This window comes from Impatiens glandulifera, chromosome 4 (genome assembly GCF_907164915.1).
Source record: "Impatiens glandulifera chromosome 4, dImpGla2.1, whole genome shotgun sequence".
Lineage (NCBI taxonomy): Eukaryota > Viridiplantae > Streptophyta > Magnoliopsida > Ericales > Balsaminaceae > Impatiens > Impatiens glandulifera.
In genome coordinates this window covers 54,962,188-54,978,753 of record NC_061865.1, presented here as the reverse complement: position 1 = coordinate 54,978,753, position 16,566 = coordinate 54,962,188, and the positions used below count along the sequence as shown (strand labels likewise).

General features: G+C 28.4%; 2 protein-coding genes across 2 annotated transcripts; one reads left to right on the top strand and one right to left on the bottom strand.

Annotated features, from left to right (window-relative positions):
• Window positions 1-1,230: 1,230 nt before the first annotated feature.
• On the top strand, window positions 1,231-6,055 carry LOC124935426. The gene is made up of 5 exons (XM_047475860.1): window positions 1,231-1,918; window positions 4,123-4,500; window positions 4,812-5,096; window positions 5,218-5,902; window positions 5,976-6,055. Exons 1-5 carry the CDS (start codon window positions 1,313-1,315, stop codon window positions 6,053-6,055), a joined length of 2,034 nt encoding a protein of 677 aa, XP_047331816.1. The 5' UTR covers window positions 1,231-1,312.
• A 1,348-nt stretch (window positions 6,056-7,403) lies between these two features.
• LOC124936318 (SKP1-like protein 1B) lies at window positions 7,404-8,181 on the bottom strand. The gene is made up of 2 exons (XM_047476806.1): window positions 7,865-8,181; window positions 7,404-7,767 (listed from the first exon to the last, which is right to left on the bottom strand). The coding sequence occupies exons 1-2, from the start codon at window positions 8,156-8,158 to the stop codon at window positions 7,594-7,596; spliced, it is 468 nt and encodes a 155-aa protein (XP_047332762.1). The 5' UTR covers window positions 8,159-8,181; the 3' UTR covers window positions 7,404-7,593.
• Between the last annotated feature and the right edge of the window lie 8,385 nt (window positions 8,182-16,566).

Sequence of the window (16,566 nt, the reverse complement as noted above, 5' to 3'; positions counted from 1 at the left end):
AGGTGAAAAATATATATAATAATAATAAATTATTTTCTTTATTCATATAATTTATTTTAAAATATATTATTTTTTAATTAAAGTCATTTATTAATATTTAAAATTATATATTAACAAAATTTTATAAAAATTAATATACTAATATAATTTATTTTTAAATACATACTATTTTTTAATTTAAATTATTTATTAATATTTAAAATTAAATTAATAAATATATATATAATATTACTTATTAAATAATATTATAAAATAAATAAGCTTAACTTATAAGTTGAATCTAACGTACATAAGTTTAAACTGAGAATAAACTAAATCAAATTAGTCCTTAATAAAATTAAGATTAAATATATTATGTATTTCATATTTTTTTTCTATTTACTTTCATAACAAACATCCTTCTTAATTTTTTTTTATCATAATTCATTACATTTTCAATAATAAAAAAATAATTTGAAACATAGTCTACAAGATCATGAAAATATGATTAGATATAAACTAAATAAAAAAAATAGGCTTATTTTCTCTCCAGTATATATAGTAATTCTCTTTTATATATATATATATATATTAATAAATTATAAATTAATAATTTAATATAAAAGTTAAAAGAAATATTAGTATTTATTTTAATTATTTTTTATTTAATATATCAAATTATATAATTAAATATGCTGAGTTTAATAAATATTATAATTAATATATAAAAGTATTATATTCTTGAATTATTTTTTATAGATATTATCAAACCATTTTGAATATTAACTACATAAAGTTTAGATATTTTTATTTAATAAATTTAATTTTTTTATCTCCAAATATTTAAATAATTAAATATTCAATATTCATGTCTTAATTTGGAAGTGTAGGTTAACATGATTGAACATATTACTGCTTGGGGCATAATTTCTCTTGCTTCTTTTACATTTTCTTTCATATTATGTATTGATTGTATTTTAAAGAAAAATAACTTTTTACAAAAATAAATAAATAAATAAGACAACGAACAACACAAACAAAATAAATAACTATTTACAAAAATTAAATAATTAAAACTTGAACTGATTCATGAACTGATAATTTGATTGGGCATTTATATACTTTTTACGACCAATAATTCATTTACAAGGCCCTACAAAGGAAAAAGATACAATAATTGATCCTCTTCAATGCATAAATAATTAATATTGATTTCTCACAATTGATTTCTGTGAACTCCATTATATTAATTTTCAATATCATTTGTTTTCTGTATTTTTTGCGTTAAGAAAGAAGAACACACAGATAGTGAGAGAGAGAACAAGGCATACAAATGGCAGAAGAGATTGGTGTGAGTGTACTAGGAAAGATCGCAGAGTTGCTGCTGATTGAGCCAATTCAACGAGAACTTGGTTATCTATTCTGCTTCAGCAGTAACTTTCAAGAGCTCGAAACTCAACTAACCCAACTAAAAGCAACCAGCAACGATGTACAAGGAAGGCAAGATGCAAAAAAGTACGAGGGAAAAACTCTGGGTGATAGCGTCCAGTTATGGATTGGGGATGCAAAAGGAAAAATTGAAGAAGCGGAGAGTCTTATCAAAGAGAAGGCCGAGGTTCAAAAGGGGTGTTTCTCCATCAAATGGTGTTCTAATATAAGCTTGCGCTTTTCATTGGGCAGGAAAGGTAAGAAGTTATCTCTCCTTCTCGTCGAGCTTCTTAGACGTGGTGGTGAGCTGCCGAGCGAAGGTTATGACTTGCCCGTGCAGCCCAGAAGCTGCTGGAGAAAGTACAATAGCGATGATTTGGATTTTGAGAGTCGAACAAAGATTAAAGAAGACATCGTTGAGAAGTTACTGGACGAAGAAACAATGTTAGTAGGGATATGCGGAATGGGAGGAGTTGGAAAGACCACTCTCGCCAAACAAGTCCTCCAAGAGGTAAGCCACTATCATAAGCATTTATTTCCAATTGAAGTCCCAATTTCGAATAGTCCCAATTTCCATGATATCCAAGAACAAGTCGCACAGATGTTAGGGTTTACGCTTAAGGATGTAGTGGGTAATTCTTTAAGAGCAAACCGTTTACAAGACGCTTTCAGTAACAAGAAAGTTGTCGTATTGTTGGATGATGTTTGGGATAAGTTTGATTTAAATGATTTTGGTTTTCCGTTTACAAAATCAGATGTTGGGTGTTTCTGTAAAATCATTTACACATCTAGATACGAAAATTTATGGTCAGATCTGTCTCATGAAATCTTCTCTCTTGAAATATTATTAGATGAAGAAGCCTTGAATTTGTTTAAAACAAAAGTCAAACTGTCTAGTGATGACGATGATTTCCGTCAGAAGGATAAAATAGCGAGGGAAATTGTTGATAAATGTAAAGGACTTCCCCTTGCGCTTAACACAGCAGGAGGTGCTCTCATAAATAAAGCCACACATCAATGGGTTCATATGCTAAATCGGTTGATTAAACACAACGAACAGGATCGTGTGGTGCATGAGGTCTTGAAGGCGAGTTATGACTTTTTAGAAAAACCCAATGAAAAGTTCATGTTCTTAATATGCTGCTTATTCCGAGAAGACGCATATATTCCTGTTGAGACGTTGTACCGTTATGCGGTGGGTTTGCAACTCTTTGAAAATACGACGGACACAGAAGAAATAAGTGTTGGCGTGCACACTATCGTTGACGACTTAATAATAAAAAGTTTGCTGATAAAGGGTAAAGCCGACGATGAAGGAAATCGTGTGGTGAAGATACATGATGTGGTGAGGGACTTGGGAATTTCAATTGGAAAACAAGAACACCGTTTTATTTCTTTACAGTTATGGAAGAATGGTCTAGAAGTCCTTGATAAGATGGAATTTCAAGGAGGCTCAAAAATGGAACTACTACGGTTGGAACATAGTTCAAGTTCTTACGAAACACATATTAAGATATCAGAAAATTTTTTTAAAGAGGCGGATAATCTCAAAGTTCTAGATATAGTCGGTCATTCCAACGGGATTAATGAGTTTCCATTATTTTCTTCAAAGTTGAAGATGTTATCCTTAGAGAGATTGTATTTAGATATGATTTTCATTGGACATATTAAGCGTTTGGAGATCTTTTCTCTTAAAAAATCATTCATAAAAGTTTTGCCACACGAAATAAGTGAGTTAATAAACTTAAGAGTGTTGGATTTGACTTTGTGTGAGTGTTTCATAAGAAATGGTATTCTTGGGAGCCTTACTAATCTACAAGAATTGTACATGTGGGGGAGTTTTAAAGATTGGAAGCTACAAAAAGAAGACGTGAATAGTGAAGACAGAAATGCAGCCGGACTTCATGAGTTAAATTGCTTACACAAATTGTGGAGATTGGAATTGGATGTATCCAACATTGAACAAGTTCCAAAAGGTGTTAGACTATTTTCTTCTTCAACTTTGTTAAAACAATTCAAGATAAGAATAGGAAAAGTTCTAAGAAATATTGGGATTGAAAATGGAAAAAGACTACTGATATTGGAAAATATTAAAGATAATAGCAGTTTCTTACCTGAATTTGGTTTCTTACTAGAAAAGGACATAACTGATTTATATATATGCGCTGATTCTGGCATTTGGGAGAAGATGAGTACAAACAAATTCCTATCATTGAAGAATATTGTGCTTAAACAATGTAGATCTCTTTTTCCACAGTCAACGTCATCTATGCAGACTTCTGAATTTGGGCGTTGTTTGCGGCGTATTGAACTATATGAATGCAATGAAATGACACACTTATGTTCTACATCAATATCAAGGAATCTCACAAATCTTCAAGCTCTTGTTCTCGGAGATTGTAAAATGCTGGAAGAAGTTGTTAGCTCTAGCGATAAGATAGAACAACTCAATAAAATTGAGTTCAATACTTTGGAAACTCTTGAGCTTCGTTACTTGCCTAGTCTAGAATGTTTTTATAAAAGAATAAACGAGATTCATTTCCATAAACTGAAAATATTGGAGCTAGAAGGATTGAAGCAATTTATCTTCCCAACCAAGGTATGATTACTACACAACTTTTAGTTATAAAAAATGATCAATGGGTTAAATCAAGCAAAAAAAAATACATGTTCTATTATTGTGAATTGTTTTTAATTATATTTATTATTTTGTAGTTGGAAATACCTTGCGTGGAGGTGCTGAGTATGAAATCTATTCCAAATATTAAAACATTGTGCAACATCTTGCTACCATCACTGCAAAAGTTGAAAATTGATAGTTGTGATGACTTTCAATATGTTGACTTCTTTGATAGCTTGGTTATTTCTCATCTTAGAAATTTAATCATTAAAAATTGTACAAAGTTGAAAGGAGTAGTAGGAGTAACAACGGGGGCAGAAGAGCAACAGAGAAAATCAATTGAATTCCCTAATTTGTCAACATTGGAACTTGAATCCTTAGTCGAACTCGCGAGTTTTGTCATCGACGTCAGCAATTTGGGTGACAAAGAGGAAAAGTCGCAAAGTGCACTATTTTATCAAGATGATTATCAGGTAATAATTAAAAAAATATATTTGTGTATATAGTTAATGAGGAATAGCTAAGAATTAGATGAAATGTGTATTATTTGGGTGATAAATTATATATATACAATAGAATGGAAAGACAGATGGAGACTAAGACTTATAAGACATAATGATATTGAAGAAGAAATAAAGTACGTAGGAGTGATTTTATCAAAACTTGACATACTCTTTGTGAAAAATTTGAGATATTTTTATTCTAAGAATATATGACTAATTAATTATATCTATCTAAAATTTGCAAGCAAATGTAAATGGATGTGTTTGATTTTGTATAACAGGTCTCGTTTCCCTGCTTAGAAGATTTGCAAATAAAGAAATTGTCAAAGATAAATTATATAATAGGAAGGAAACGTGAACAATTAAGAGGACATCATGATCATGATGATATCGAGGAAGGCCATGGAAGGAAAATTCAACAACCCATATTATTATTATTCCCTAATTTGAAGAGATTGGAGCTTTATGATTTAGAGGAACTCTTGAGTTTTGTTGGAGTGATGAACAACAATATGGACAACAATTGCAAAAATCAAAATGCACTCTTTCATCTCGATGATGATGAGGTAACTTTGTCTGTAATTAATATATTTTTTTTCTTCTTAGTTTTGATTCCAAGTTAAAATAGTATTAGTGTTGTACAAGTTAAATTGTAAATACCGTGTGTTTGATTTTGTATGCATGCAGGTCTGGTTTCCTTGCTTAGATGAGTTGGTGATAGAGGGATTGTCAAAGATAAATTATATAGTAGGATGGAAAGAAGGAGAAGGACATCATCATCATAAGACATTTCCCGTATTACATCGCTTGGAGTTGCATAGATTAAGCAATTTAATACATGTGTATGAAATCAACGAGCAGCCAGGACTAGGAGGAGTGCTTTTATTTCAAAACATGACAGACCTGAGAGTTGGTGGATGTGGGAAATTGAGATATTTGTTTTCGGAGAATATAGGTAGAGTCGCTGTCGAGAACCTTCGGTGGATACATATCAATGATTGTGGAATGATGGAAGTGGTGATGAAGAATATTGAGGATGATAGAACTGAAAGAGGAAGTAATAATTCTGTCGACGGAAATAGTCGTCATTTCTTTCCACTCCTTCGACGATTGTTACTTTGGAATCTATCAGGTTTGAGGAGCTTTAGTGATGTTGCTTATACTTGGGAGTTGCCATCACTATATTGTATAGAAGTGTTCAGATGTCCGAAGCTAGAGGCACTCTCTCCCGGCTATTTGGATTCTCCAATGCTGAAGAAATTCGAATATGATGATAGAAATGTATATAATACTTGGAAAGGTGACGTTAACGATGCATTGCGTCATCTTTTTTTATCAAGGTACTCTCTCCCACTCTCTCTCTCATTTATAAGTTATTTATCTAATAAATTAAGCTTTTATAATTAAGTTAAATTGACTACATTATTATTAATTTGTATACACAGAGAGGAAAGAGAATGGAGAAGATGAATATGAAGAATATCTAGAAAAACGAAAGAGAATGAAGATGATGAAGAGAGACTAGAGAACATAGTAAAGAAAATGAAAATGTAATGAAAGCATTGTGGCGGGAATTACTCATGAAGGTACTCATCAATTCACTCTCATTTATTTTGTCTTACTTGTAAATTAATTAAGCTTTTATAATTAAGTTAAGTTTACCACATTATTATTAATTTCTAGACACAACAAGAAGAAGAAGATCTAGAGAGACGAAAGAGAATGAAGATGAAGATGAAGACAGCAGATGATGAAGAGAGACTAATTAAGAACATAGATGAATCAGAAGATGCAATGAACAAAGCATTGAATCATCATTTATTTATCCAGGTACGTACTCTCTCCAACTCCAACTCTATCTCATTTATTTATTTTGTGTTGTATTTCTTTCTTATAATTAACTTAAATTACTACATTATTATTAATTTGTATACACAGAAACCAGAAGAAGAAGAAGAAGAACCAGTTGTAAAGAGACTAGGGGTGAGAAAATGGAAAAGAATAAGAAGAAAGAAGAACTAATTCCTGGACTGCTTAATTTACAACACATTATTAATTGTCGATCTCTTTCCAAAGGGTACGTACCTGATTCATTATATCACTGTTTTTTTTTTATGGGGGAAATTAACATTATAGCTTCTCCTTGCTTGCTTGCTTAACATGTTTTGCGGATCATAAACTTTGTTTCTCGGCATGCATGCAGATTGTCAAGAAGAGAAACCGGCCTGTATATATTTAAAAGCATTCTTGAGATGAAAAAGTAACACTATTCCATCTCAAATTATATATCACTGTTTTTCTTTTTGGGGGGAAATTAACATTATAGCTTCTCCTTGCTTGCTTAACATATTTTAGGGATCATAAACTTTGTTTCTCCACATGCATGCAGATTGGCAAGAAGAGAAACCACTATTCCTTCTCAAACTATATATCTTGTTACTATTATATATATATATATATATATATATATATATATATATATATATATATATATATATATATATATATATATTTAATTGATCAAGTAACACAATTTCTGTTTTATCATTGTTTGTGATCACTCAACAGGTGCAAACTCAGATTATCAAGACCGATCTGTTAGTTACTATCAAAATGGGCAGTGCCTCTAATTGACATGTATTCAAAATGTGGACCAACTAATGATGCTGGAGGAGTGTTTTAAGAAATGAAATAATTGTTCATTATTTTATCTTTTTTTGTTAATTTGATGTGTTTTCACAAACATTTTACACCAGTTGTTGTTATTGAATGGATCAATGAATCATTTTTCAACATCAACTATTTTACACCACTTTATATCATACATATCAAATGCTTAGTTTTTCTTTTATTGCATAGATTTCAGTGTATACCAACAACTTGATTATATAAAGAAGAAAAATAAGCATAGATATAACTAATTGAAAGATAACAACAAGATTTAACTTGGATTATTGAAGAAACCAAACAATGTTCCAAAAAGAAAAGACAGAAAATTAAGCAGAGAAACTTAATATCTTGGATGCATAGTATAATAATTACAATCATTCTTATATCTAAAGATTACTCAAAAGCCCAAGCATTCTCCTTTCGAACTTCTTCTTCTTCCTCTGGAGTAAAATCATTCTTGATATTAAAAGTCATACGAATCTCTTCAGGAGTCTTTCCCTTAATCATCTCTGCCACAGCCTCACATGTTAAATCCAGTAGGGTTTTTATCTCCAAGTAATTTGCAGCCTACAAATCCAAAATTCATTCAGAAACCTTCTAAAACATCAAATAATAATTTAACAAAACAAGAATGAAGCTTTAATAATAAAAAAAAAAATCAAACCAGAATAAGATCAAAGAGAATGCCCTGATCGACTTGAACGAAATCTTCATCAAATTTCTTGAGTTCTTCATCAAAAGTCTTTTCTTCGGATTTGGGTGTTTCGGCGTGTCGATTACAATACTCAATAACCTTGGCCATAATCTTGCCGGTGATATTGGGAACAGGAATGACGGTATCGGCGCAACTATCTTCGATCATGTGCCGCAGCGTTTGCGATTGATGTGCAACGATTTCATCCATCTCGAATGTTTGATCATCGGAACTTTTCAACACAATCTTTTTGAAGTTCGACATTTCTGCGGCGATCGGTGATCGATGATTCTTACAAAACAATGATACAGAGAGGATGAGAAAGACGAATATAAAATAAACCACACTATGTAATATATATATATATATATATATATATATATATATATATATATATATTACAAAATATCTTAAAATTAGGGTTTGGTCTGATTTTATTTTGTCTTAAATTTTATTTTATTTTATTTGGAAAAAGAAACATTAATCTTTTATTACCAAAAAAATGAACAAATAAATATAAACTATTATTATTATTTTATTTTTATTATTTACAACCAAAACCTTAAAGGGATAACTATTACTTAATATATTTATTTAAAAAAAATAATATAAACTAGATCAAAACTTGGTTCAATAGGATGGATTTGATAAGTTTGATGGGTTTAATTTATTTTATTTTATTGTTTTTTTTATATATAAGAGATTTAACACAAATGGAAAATTATAAATTTATTCTATCAATCTAATTTTTAAGGTATATTTATGTAAGTAAGTAATTAAATAAATAATATTATGTGAATATAAATATAATATATTTAAATATCAACTTCCATATATTTCCTTATTTTATATCTCATATGAATATATATATTAGATATTTATTTTATTTCTTATTTCCATGTTAATAAAATTCCAAAAAATATATTTTTTCAAATTTATTTGAGAGGAAGAAACAAGAATAATTAATAATCTATCTATATATATATATTTGAATATAAAAAACTAATATGAGCCATTATTTCCACTTTCAGCATAAATAAACTTCATATTTTTTTTCAATAATTTTTGATCTTTCTTATTAATTGAGTTTTATTTATTTTTTTTTGACAATAAAAGTCAGGTTTTTTTTTTTATTATTTTTTATTATTATTATATATTTTTTTGTTAATTAATTTTTTTTTTTGAGGTTAACAAAATTAGAAATAAATATGAATATATTAATTTCTTATTTGATTGAGTTTTTTTTTTCACTTTTTTAATAATAGAGGCTGAAAAGTCTTTTTTTTTTTTTTTGTCTGAAAGTTAAAAAAATAAGGAAAGTAAATTATACATAAAATTATTTTGACATACAGATTTCAAATATATTATTATTCCAATTACATTTTAATTCTATAATCAAAATTTTATGAGAAAACTAACTTTAAATTTATGTCAAAACTAACAACAAATAAATCATATTGATTGATTTAAACTATACATCTTAAATAAATATCTTTATATTTGAGTCACGATTTGGTGTTAATTTTTTATTTTATTTTATTTGAGTTATTATAATTTAAATATTTAATGATGGTTTTAAAAATTAAAATAAATTAAAAAAATATAATTTAAAAAAATTAATTAATATATTTAATTCTGTAATTAAAACTTTTTTAATAACATAAAATACTTCATTTAAACGAGTCTTGCCTCATAGAATTGAGGTATTCAGATTAATGTGTAGTTTAAATTAATTTTTTTTTAATATATTTATTTATTATTATTTTATATTAATTGTATATTTAATAATAATATAATAATAATATAATAATAATAAGAGTGAAAGAAAAGATAATTTGGAGAGAGAGGAAAAGTGAAAAGAAAAAGAAACTATATTATATTCTCATGTCATTCCCTTTTATTACATTATTTGAATTCCTTCCCGAAATATTTATTTTAATAATAATAATAATAATAATAATATATAATTTATATTTTTTTTAAATAAAATATGTTTACCACAATAAATTAAAAATAATAAAAAGAATTATACAAATAAAATAGCTTATTTATAATTATATATATATATATATCAATTTTAATATTATTTGTTTAATTTAATTGCTACAAAAACAAAATTAAACCACCCTAGTTTTTCTGAAAAAACCAATTCTACAATTTAGGTGGAATTCATCTATTAAATTAAAGAAGATATTTTTAGTATTTTTTTTAAATATAAATAGATATAGCCTAATGATTTATGAGGTAAATAAAATTTTTTTATCTGGTTATGAGTTCTAATCTCACAAAAAAAAATTTAAAATTATTATTTTAATTGTGAAAATTAACGTTTTTTAGATTGGAGCAACCCAAAACTAGGAGCAACCCAAAACTCGGGGCCAACACTGATAATATGTCATTTAACATTAAACATTAATTATATAAAAGAATACGCACATAATTTTCACAAAATGTATACAAACTTTATATCTACCATAATTTTCACAAAATGTTTACAATACGCCAGTCAATTCAATGATTAATGTAATCCCTAATTGATACAATAATAACAATAATAAAAACTGCCAAAATTTTGAGGAGCAAATAATTTATTAATGTTAGATTTTAAAAACTGCATTTGACATTATAACAAATCAACTCACCATTGCAAAGACTACGAACATCAATTATTACAATAACAATGTATTTTTATGTAAGATAAAATCCGGAAAATATAAATTACAAATTGTATCACTAAAAATGAAAAAAATGTAATAATGTAATATTTTTCGAAAACTTTATAAATATAAGGCTGCAACTAATATAGTAATACATAAAACGAAGGACAATACAAATATTCTCGCAAATAAAATTAAGTTTCAATGTTTGTCTATTATTTAGTAATAACTTATATTTTCATTAACTATTGTATTAAATAATATACATATAGGGCTCTTATAGTTGTAAATATAAATATGAAATAAATGTGATGGTTTTGTTATTTATATTTGTACTATATATTGCAGTAATACAAATAAATAATTTCTTAGCAACTAGATCTGCATTACTATAATAGTGTATCATTGCAAAATATATTACACTAGTATTTAAATATATCTTTTGAAATATTCGAAATAGAATTTGCATTAATTTATTGAAATTTTTACTTGTTAGTTATTTTTAAACTCATCAGTGCAAAACGTAGGTGCTATGCCTATTAAAAATAATCGTTCATAATCTATTCACAATAAAACTTGTAGTAAGTTAAAAATTTATACTTAGAATATATTTTCAAAAAATTTCAAACTCATCAATACAAACTTAATTGCTAGCCCAATTAAATATAAACTTCAAAAGTGGGATGGTTAGTAATCAAAGTTAGACAAATCTCAGCTATGATTAAAGGATGACAATCAAAAGACCCTAAAGACCCTAGAGATTATAACCGAAAATAATATAATCAAAAACAGATCCTAACTAACCTAATCAGGGTGCTTATTTCCATATAAACTTGTTGCTTCATAGAACATTCTTCCCCTTCCCATTCCTTTTGTGATGTAAGGAGAGTGAATTGAAGAAGATGATGAACTTGCTTATTTCCATTGTGTAATATTTATTTGTACGAATCCGTGTTAATCTGATAGAAATAGTTCTTTTTCAGGATTCTTGTCTTTGTTTCCTTCAGTATCAGTTGTGGTATCCTCTACATCAGCTTTGATATCTTCTACTTTAACTTGATTAGTCTGAGTATCTTTCTTTCTAGTTTCCTCTACTACAGCTTGACTTGTTTGAGAATCAACTTTATTCTTCTTCCTCAATCTTTGTTTTATTATATTTTATCCTCTTCTTAATCAAAGTTTTTTTTACCCTCTTTTCTTCAATCACATTGCTTTCTTCCTCTTCAGAGTCCTCATTGGCTTCAACTTCCTACTCTTCCTCCGTATTTTTCTCTTTGATGTTAGACTCCTCTGTTTTATTTTCCTGCATTTTTTTCTTCTTGTCTTTCAGTATTTTTTTCTCTTCTTCCTTAGCTTGAGCACATTTCTTACTGACATGTTGGAAAGTATTGCAAAATGAACACATGTGTGACTTCCACTAATAAGTGATTACCATGCCAGTGGATTTTTCTTTCTTGTTAACCATTGTCATTTTAACTAGCAATGTGTTCGAGAATGCACCTCAATGCTAATTCTAGAAAATAAAAGATGTTTTCCTTCTTCAGTAATTGAGTCCATATATAATGGTCTACCCAATAAATCTGCAAAATGAATAAGAGTTTCTACATTATACATGTGGGTAGGGATATTCTAAAGTTTGAACCATATATGAGTTGTTTCCTTAGGTTTGCTTAATATGTTAAAATCTTTAGACCATCTTTCCAACTTTATGTAGTTGGATTCAATATATGTATGCCAAATTTTCATAATTTCATATAGATTTAATCATTTCTTAAATTTCAGAAAGTAAAGATCATATACATTTGCTAAAAATTTCTCTAGTCTTTTTCCTCACATTGCTTCATAAGTGCCTCTATAGTGACTATGAAGGAAACTCTATTATTTTCTATGTAGTTTTCCACCACTATATTTTCCCATTCATTAACGTAATTTTCTCCTACTACAGTAGGCAATTTAAATTTAAAAGGAGAATTCAGTATCTTCACTTTTGTCTGTACATTGCCCAAGTAGATTGTCTTTTGTATGCATGATCTTTAGCCTTTTTCCCCAATGTTGCTTTTCCAAACTTCATTAATTTTCCTTGTAGAATTACTTTTGATAGTATAATTCTTCGATTTAGGAGTCTTCATTAACTCCCTCATTGTTGCAACAGACCATTTTACTATCACTTCATATTCATCATTCTTGAGTAAATTCGAGTCTTGAAAATAGTAAACGTTAAGTTAGACTGTTGTGTTTTATATTTTCTCTTTGCTAAGTACAATCTCTCATTTGTTAGCATTATTAGGAATTTGGTGATTTGATTTTTAAGTCCAAATAAATTTCCCTTTGATTATACTTTATCATCCAAACTCTTTTTTTTCTTCTCCTTGATCCCTACATTATTTTCCAAAGGTTTTTGACCAGCAATGGAGTATTTGCTGCTTTTTACACTTTTTCGTCAATTAATTCTTCAATTATTTTGTTAATTTCCTTCTTTGTAGTTTCTTTGAATCCTTTAAAAACAAAGTCATGCACTTCTTTCGCCTGATTGTTTTTCCTTTTACCCATATTCTAATAAGAATTCAAAACATGGGATTAAAGTCAGAACAACAATCTTGAACGACCTTGTACAAGTCCTAGACAATATTTGCCTGATGTGCCAAACGTGTCAGACGTGCCGATTGTGCCGAACGTGCCAGATGAGCCGACAATCTTTACCCTAACAAAGTTTCCCGTAACCGACTACCAAATCAACTAAATCGTGCGACCGTGATAACCGTGTTGACTGTGCGATTCTTATTGAATATGTGAATGTGCATATTTTTGGGGAATAAATTTAAGATTCCATCGCTAGAAAATTCTCGCCAAAAATCTCTAGAGCTTTTTTCTCTTTAGGATTTTGCGTAAACATTTGTCTAAAGAATAAGATGTATATTGCGAGAACTAGTGCAGATCAAATAACATATATTGTAATTATTTTTAAACTTTCGGGTATAAATTCCCCACTAATTTTTGTAATAACTCATTTAGAAAATTATATTGTATTAGCCTTTGCACTAACCAATATGATTTTGCAAAAACCAATATGATGTGTATTGCGAAAATTAATGCAAATCGAAGAACATATATTGTAACTATTTTTGAACTTTTGGGTACAAAACCCTTGTATTAATGTCCACTAATTTTTGCACTAACTCATTTAGAAAATTATACTGCATTAGTGTTGACACTAACAAATATGTGTATTGCGAGAACTAGTGCATATCAAATGGCATATATTGTAATTATTTTTGAACTCTAGGGTACAAATCCCCCTGTATTAGTATTAGTGTGCACTAATTTTTGCACTAACACAATTAGAAAATTATACTACATCAACATTTGCACTAACAAATAGGATGTGTATTGCGAGAAGTAGTGCAGATCGAATGACATATATTGTAATTATTTTTGAACTCTCGGGGTACAAATCCCATATATTAGTGTGCACTAATATTTGTAATAACCATTTAGAAAATTACACTACATTAGCATTTGCACTAACCCATAAGATGTGTATTGCAAGAACTAGTGCATATCGAATTACATATATTGTAATTATTTTTGAACTCTCGGGTACAAATCTCCTGTACTAGTGTGCACTAATATTTGCAAACTCATTTTTAAAATTATACTACATTAGCGTTTGTATTAACCCATAGGATGTGTATTTCAAAACTAGTGCAGATCGAATGTCAAATATAATATACATCTTAATTAGTAACAATTTTAGCATTAACTAATTATTAATTATTTCTTACCACCCCATCTACCCATTACTTCTTTACTAACCTTATTCAATTCTTCTTCTTCATTTTTCCTTTATTCCATCACCATCTTTTCTCTATATTTTCTTACCTTTTCTTCATTTTACATCATTCATCTATCATTTTTTTTTTCAAAACTCCATATTTCATCAACACCTTTGAGAGGATCTTCATACATTGGTCACTAAAATCAAGAACATCAATGCATTGGTTTTGCATTTCAAGTTAATCACCATTTCAAGGTAATTATGTCTACATTTATACTTAATATCTATAAACTTCATCACTTACTTTATCTATTATTATCTTTCATTATATTTATATATATATATATATATATATTCTTTGACTTAGATAAACATATTAATTTTAATGAATAAAGATATTTTAATTCATAATAATAGATAACCATGGTTTTATTGATTTTAATATGTATTGTTTCAATAGAAGTGCATATAAATTATATATATTGCAAATTATATAAATAATTGTAAATGAGGTCTGATCGTGATTGGATGTATAAGAGAAACCCTGAAGGCATGGTATATTTTTTTAAAAGGAGTGCAAGAGTTCATTTCATTTGTCACAACTCAACTCAGTTATATGGATGGTGAAAAAATAAGGTTCCCTTACTTAAAATGTCGTATTCAAAAGTACATTACATCGGATTTGTGCCTTAGTCATTTGATTAAGCATGGATTAATGGAAAACTATCATACGTGGTCTGCTAATAGGGAATCCATTCAAACATCGAATGTATATACCTTTCGATGTAAAAGACCTTCGCTCGGTTACAATGAAAAAACAACAAATCGATACGAGTCAATGGTACATGACATGGGTTTTAGTTACCAACCAAATGTAGGAAATAAAGCTTTATCCTCTTCCAATTCTAACACATATTTTATCAGAAAAGTTTTAGAAAGCATTGGACGCGGCACACCAACTGATATGGCCTAGTAATGATAAACTATCTGCAACGGTGAAACATCTTAACATCAAATCCGAGAACAATTGGTCTGAACGTGTTTCAATAAAATCTCGACTACATTAGATCAATGTTACCAAAGACAATTGAATGCCGGATAGTTATTATAGCATGAAGAAATTGGTTGAAGATTTGAGTTTGTCCGTGATTAGAATTGATGTATGTGGAGATAGTTGTATGCTTTTTGGGGTGGAGATATTGATAAACAATCATGCAGCTTTTGTCATCAATCTCGATACAAAAAAATGTTTGTAAACCGAAGCCCCATAAACAACTATTTTATTTACCACTAGCTCACAGATTGCAAAGGTTTTATGCCTCAAATGTGACATCCACTCACATGACATGGCATGGTTGTCATGCATGTTAACAAACATGGATCATGTGTCATCCTTCAGATGGAGAGGCTTGGAAGACGTTTGATCACCATCATCCAATATTTGCACTCAAAAATAGAAATGCCCAAATAGGCCTATGTTTAGATGGATTTGCTCCTTTCGGACAATATGGAAAATCATATTCATGTTGGCTAGTTATTCTAACACCGAATAATCTACCACCTAGGATGTCGTATATGTTTATTTCATTAATTATTCCTAGACCAAAAAGTCCTAAAAAAAAATTATCATTTTTTTCCTTCAACTCCAACCGGTTATAGATATGAGTTGAAAATGTTAAACTATTCATCCTCATATTAAGGATGACAATGAAATATGGACAAAATTTTCACCTTTGAATCTGGCTAGTAAAGCTCCTAATGAATATTCTAATAATTTTTTTTTATGATTTATTGTAAATCTCAATTTTACTAGTTCTCTAACGGATTTGACGAAAAATATTGATTTTTTTTAAAAAAAAATTATTAACATACTATAAATCAATTGAAAGAGTCTCGTCAATTGCTGGATTCCATTAAAAATTCCACAAATTAATGAGGAGTCTGTTATCTTTTTAAATAAAATAAATCTTTTAATATTTATTAATTATTAGTATTTTATATTAATTGTATACTTAATTATAAATAATAATAATAATAATATAACTAATATTTTAAAGTAATCTATTAATTAACTATTGTACTATAACTTTCCACAATGAACTAAAAAGAGATTTTTAATTATAATAAAAATAATTCTACAAATAAAATAGCTTAATTATAATGAATATGTTAAGAATGTAAGGCTTATATATGCAAAATTTGTTCATGTTTCCTCTGACAAAACCAATCCTACAATTGGG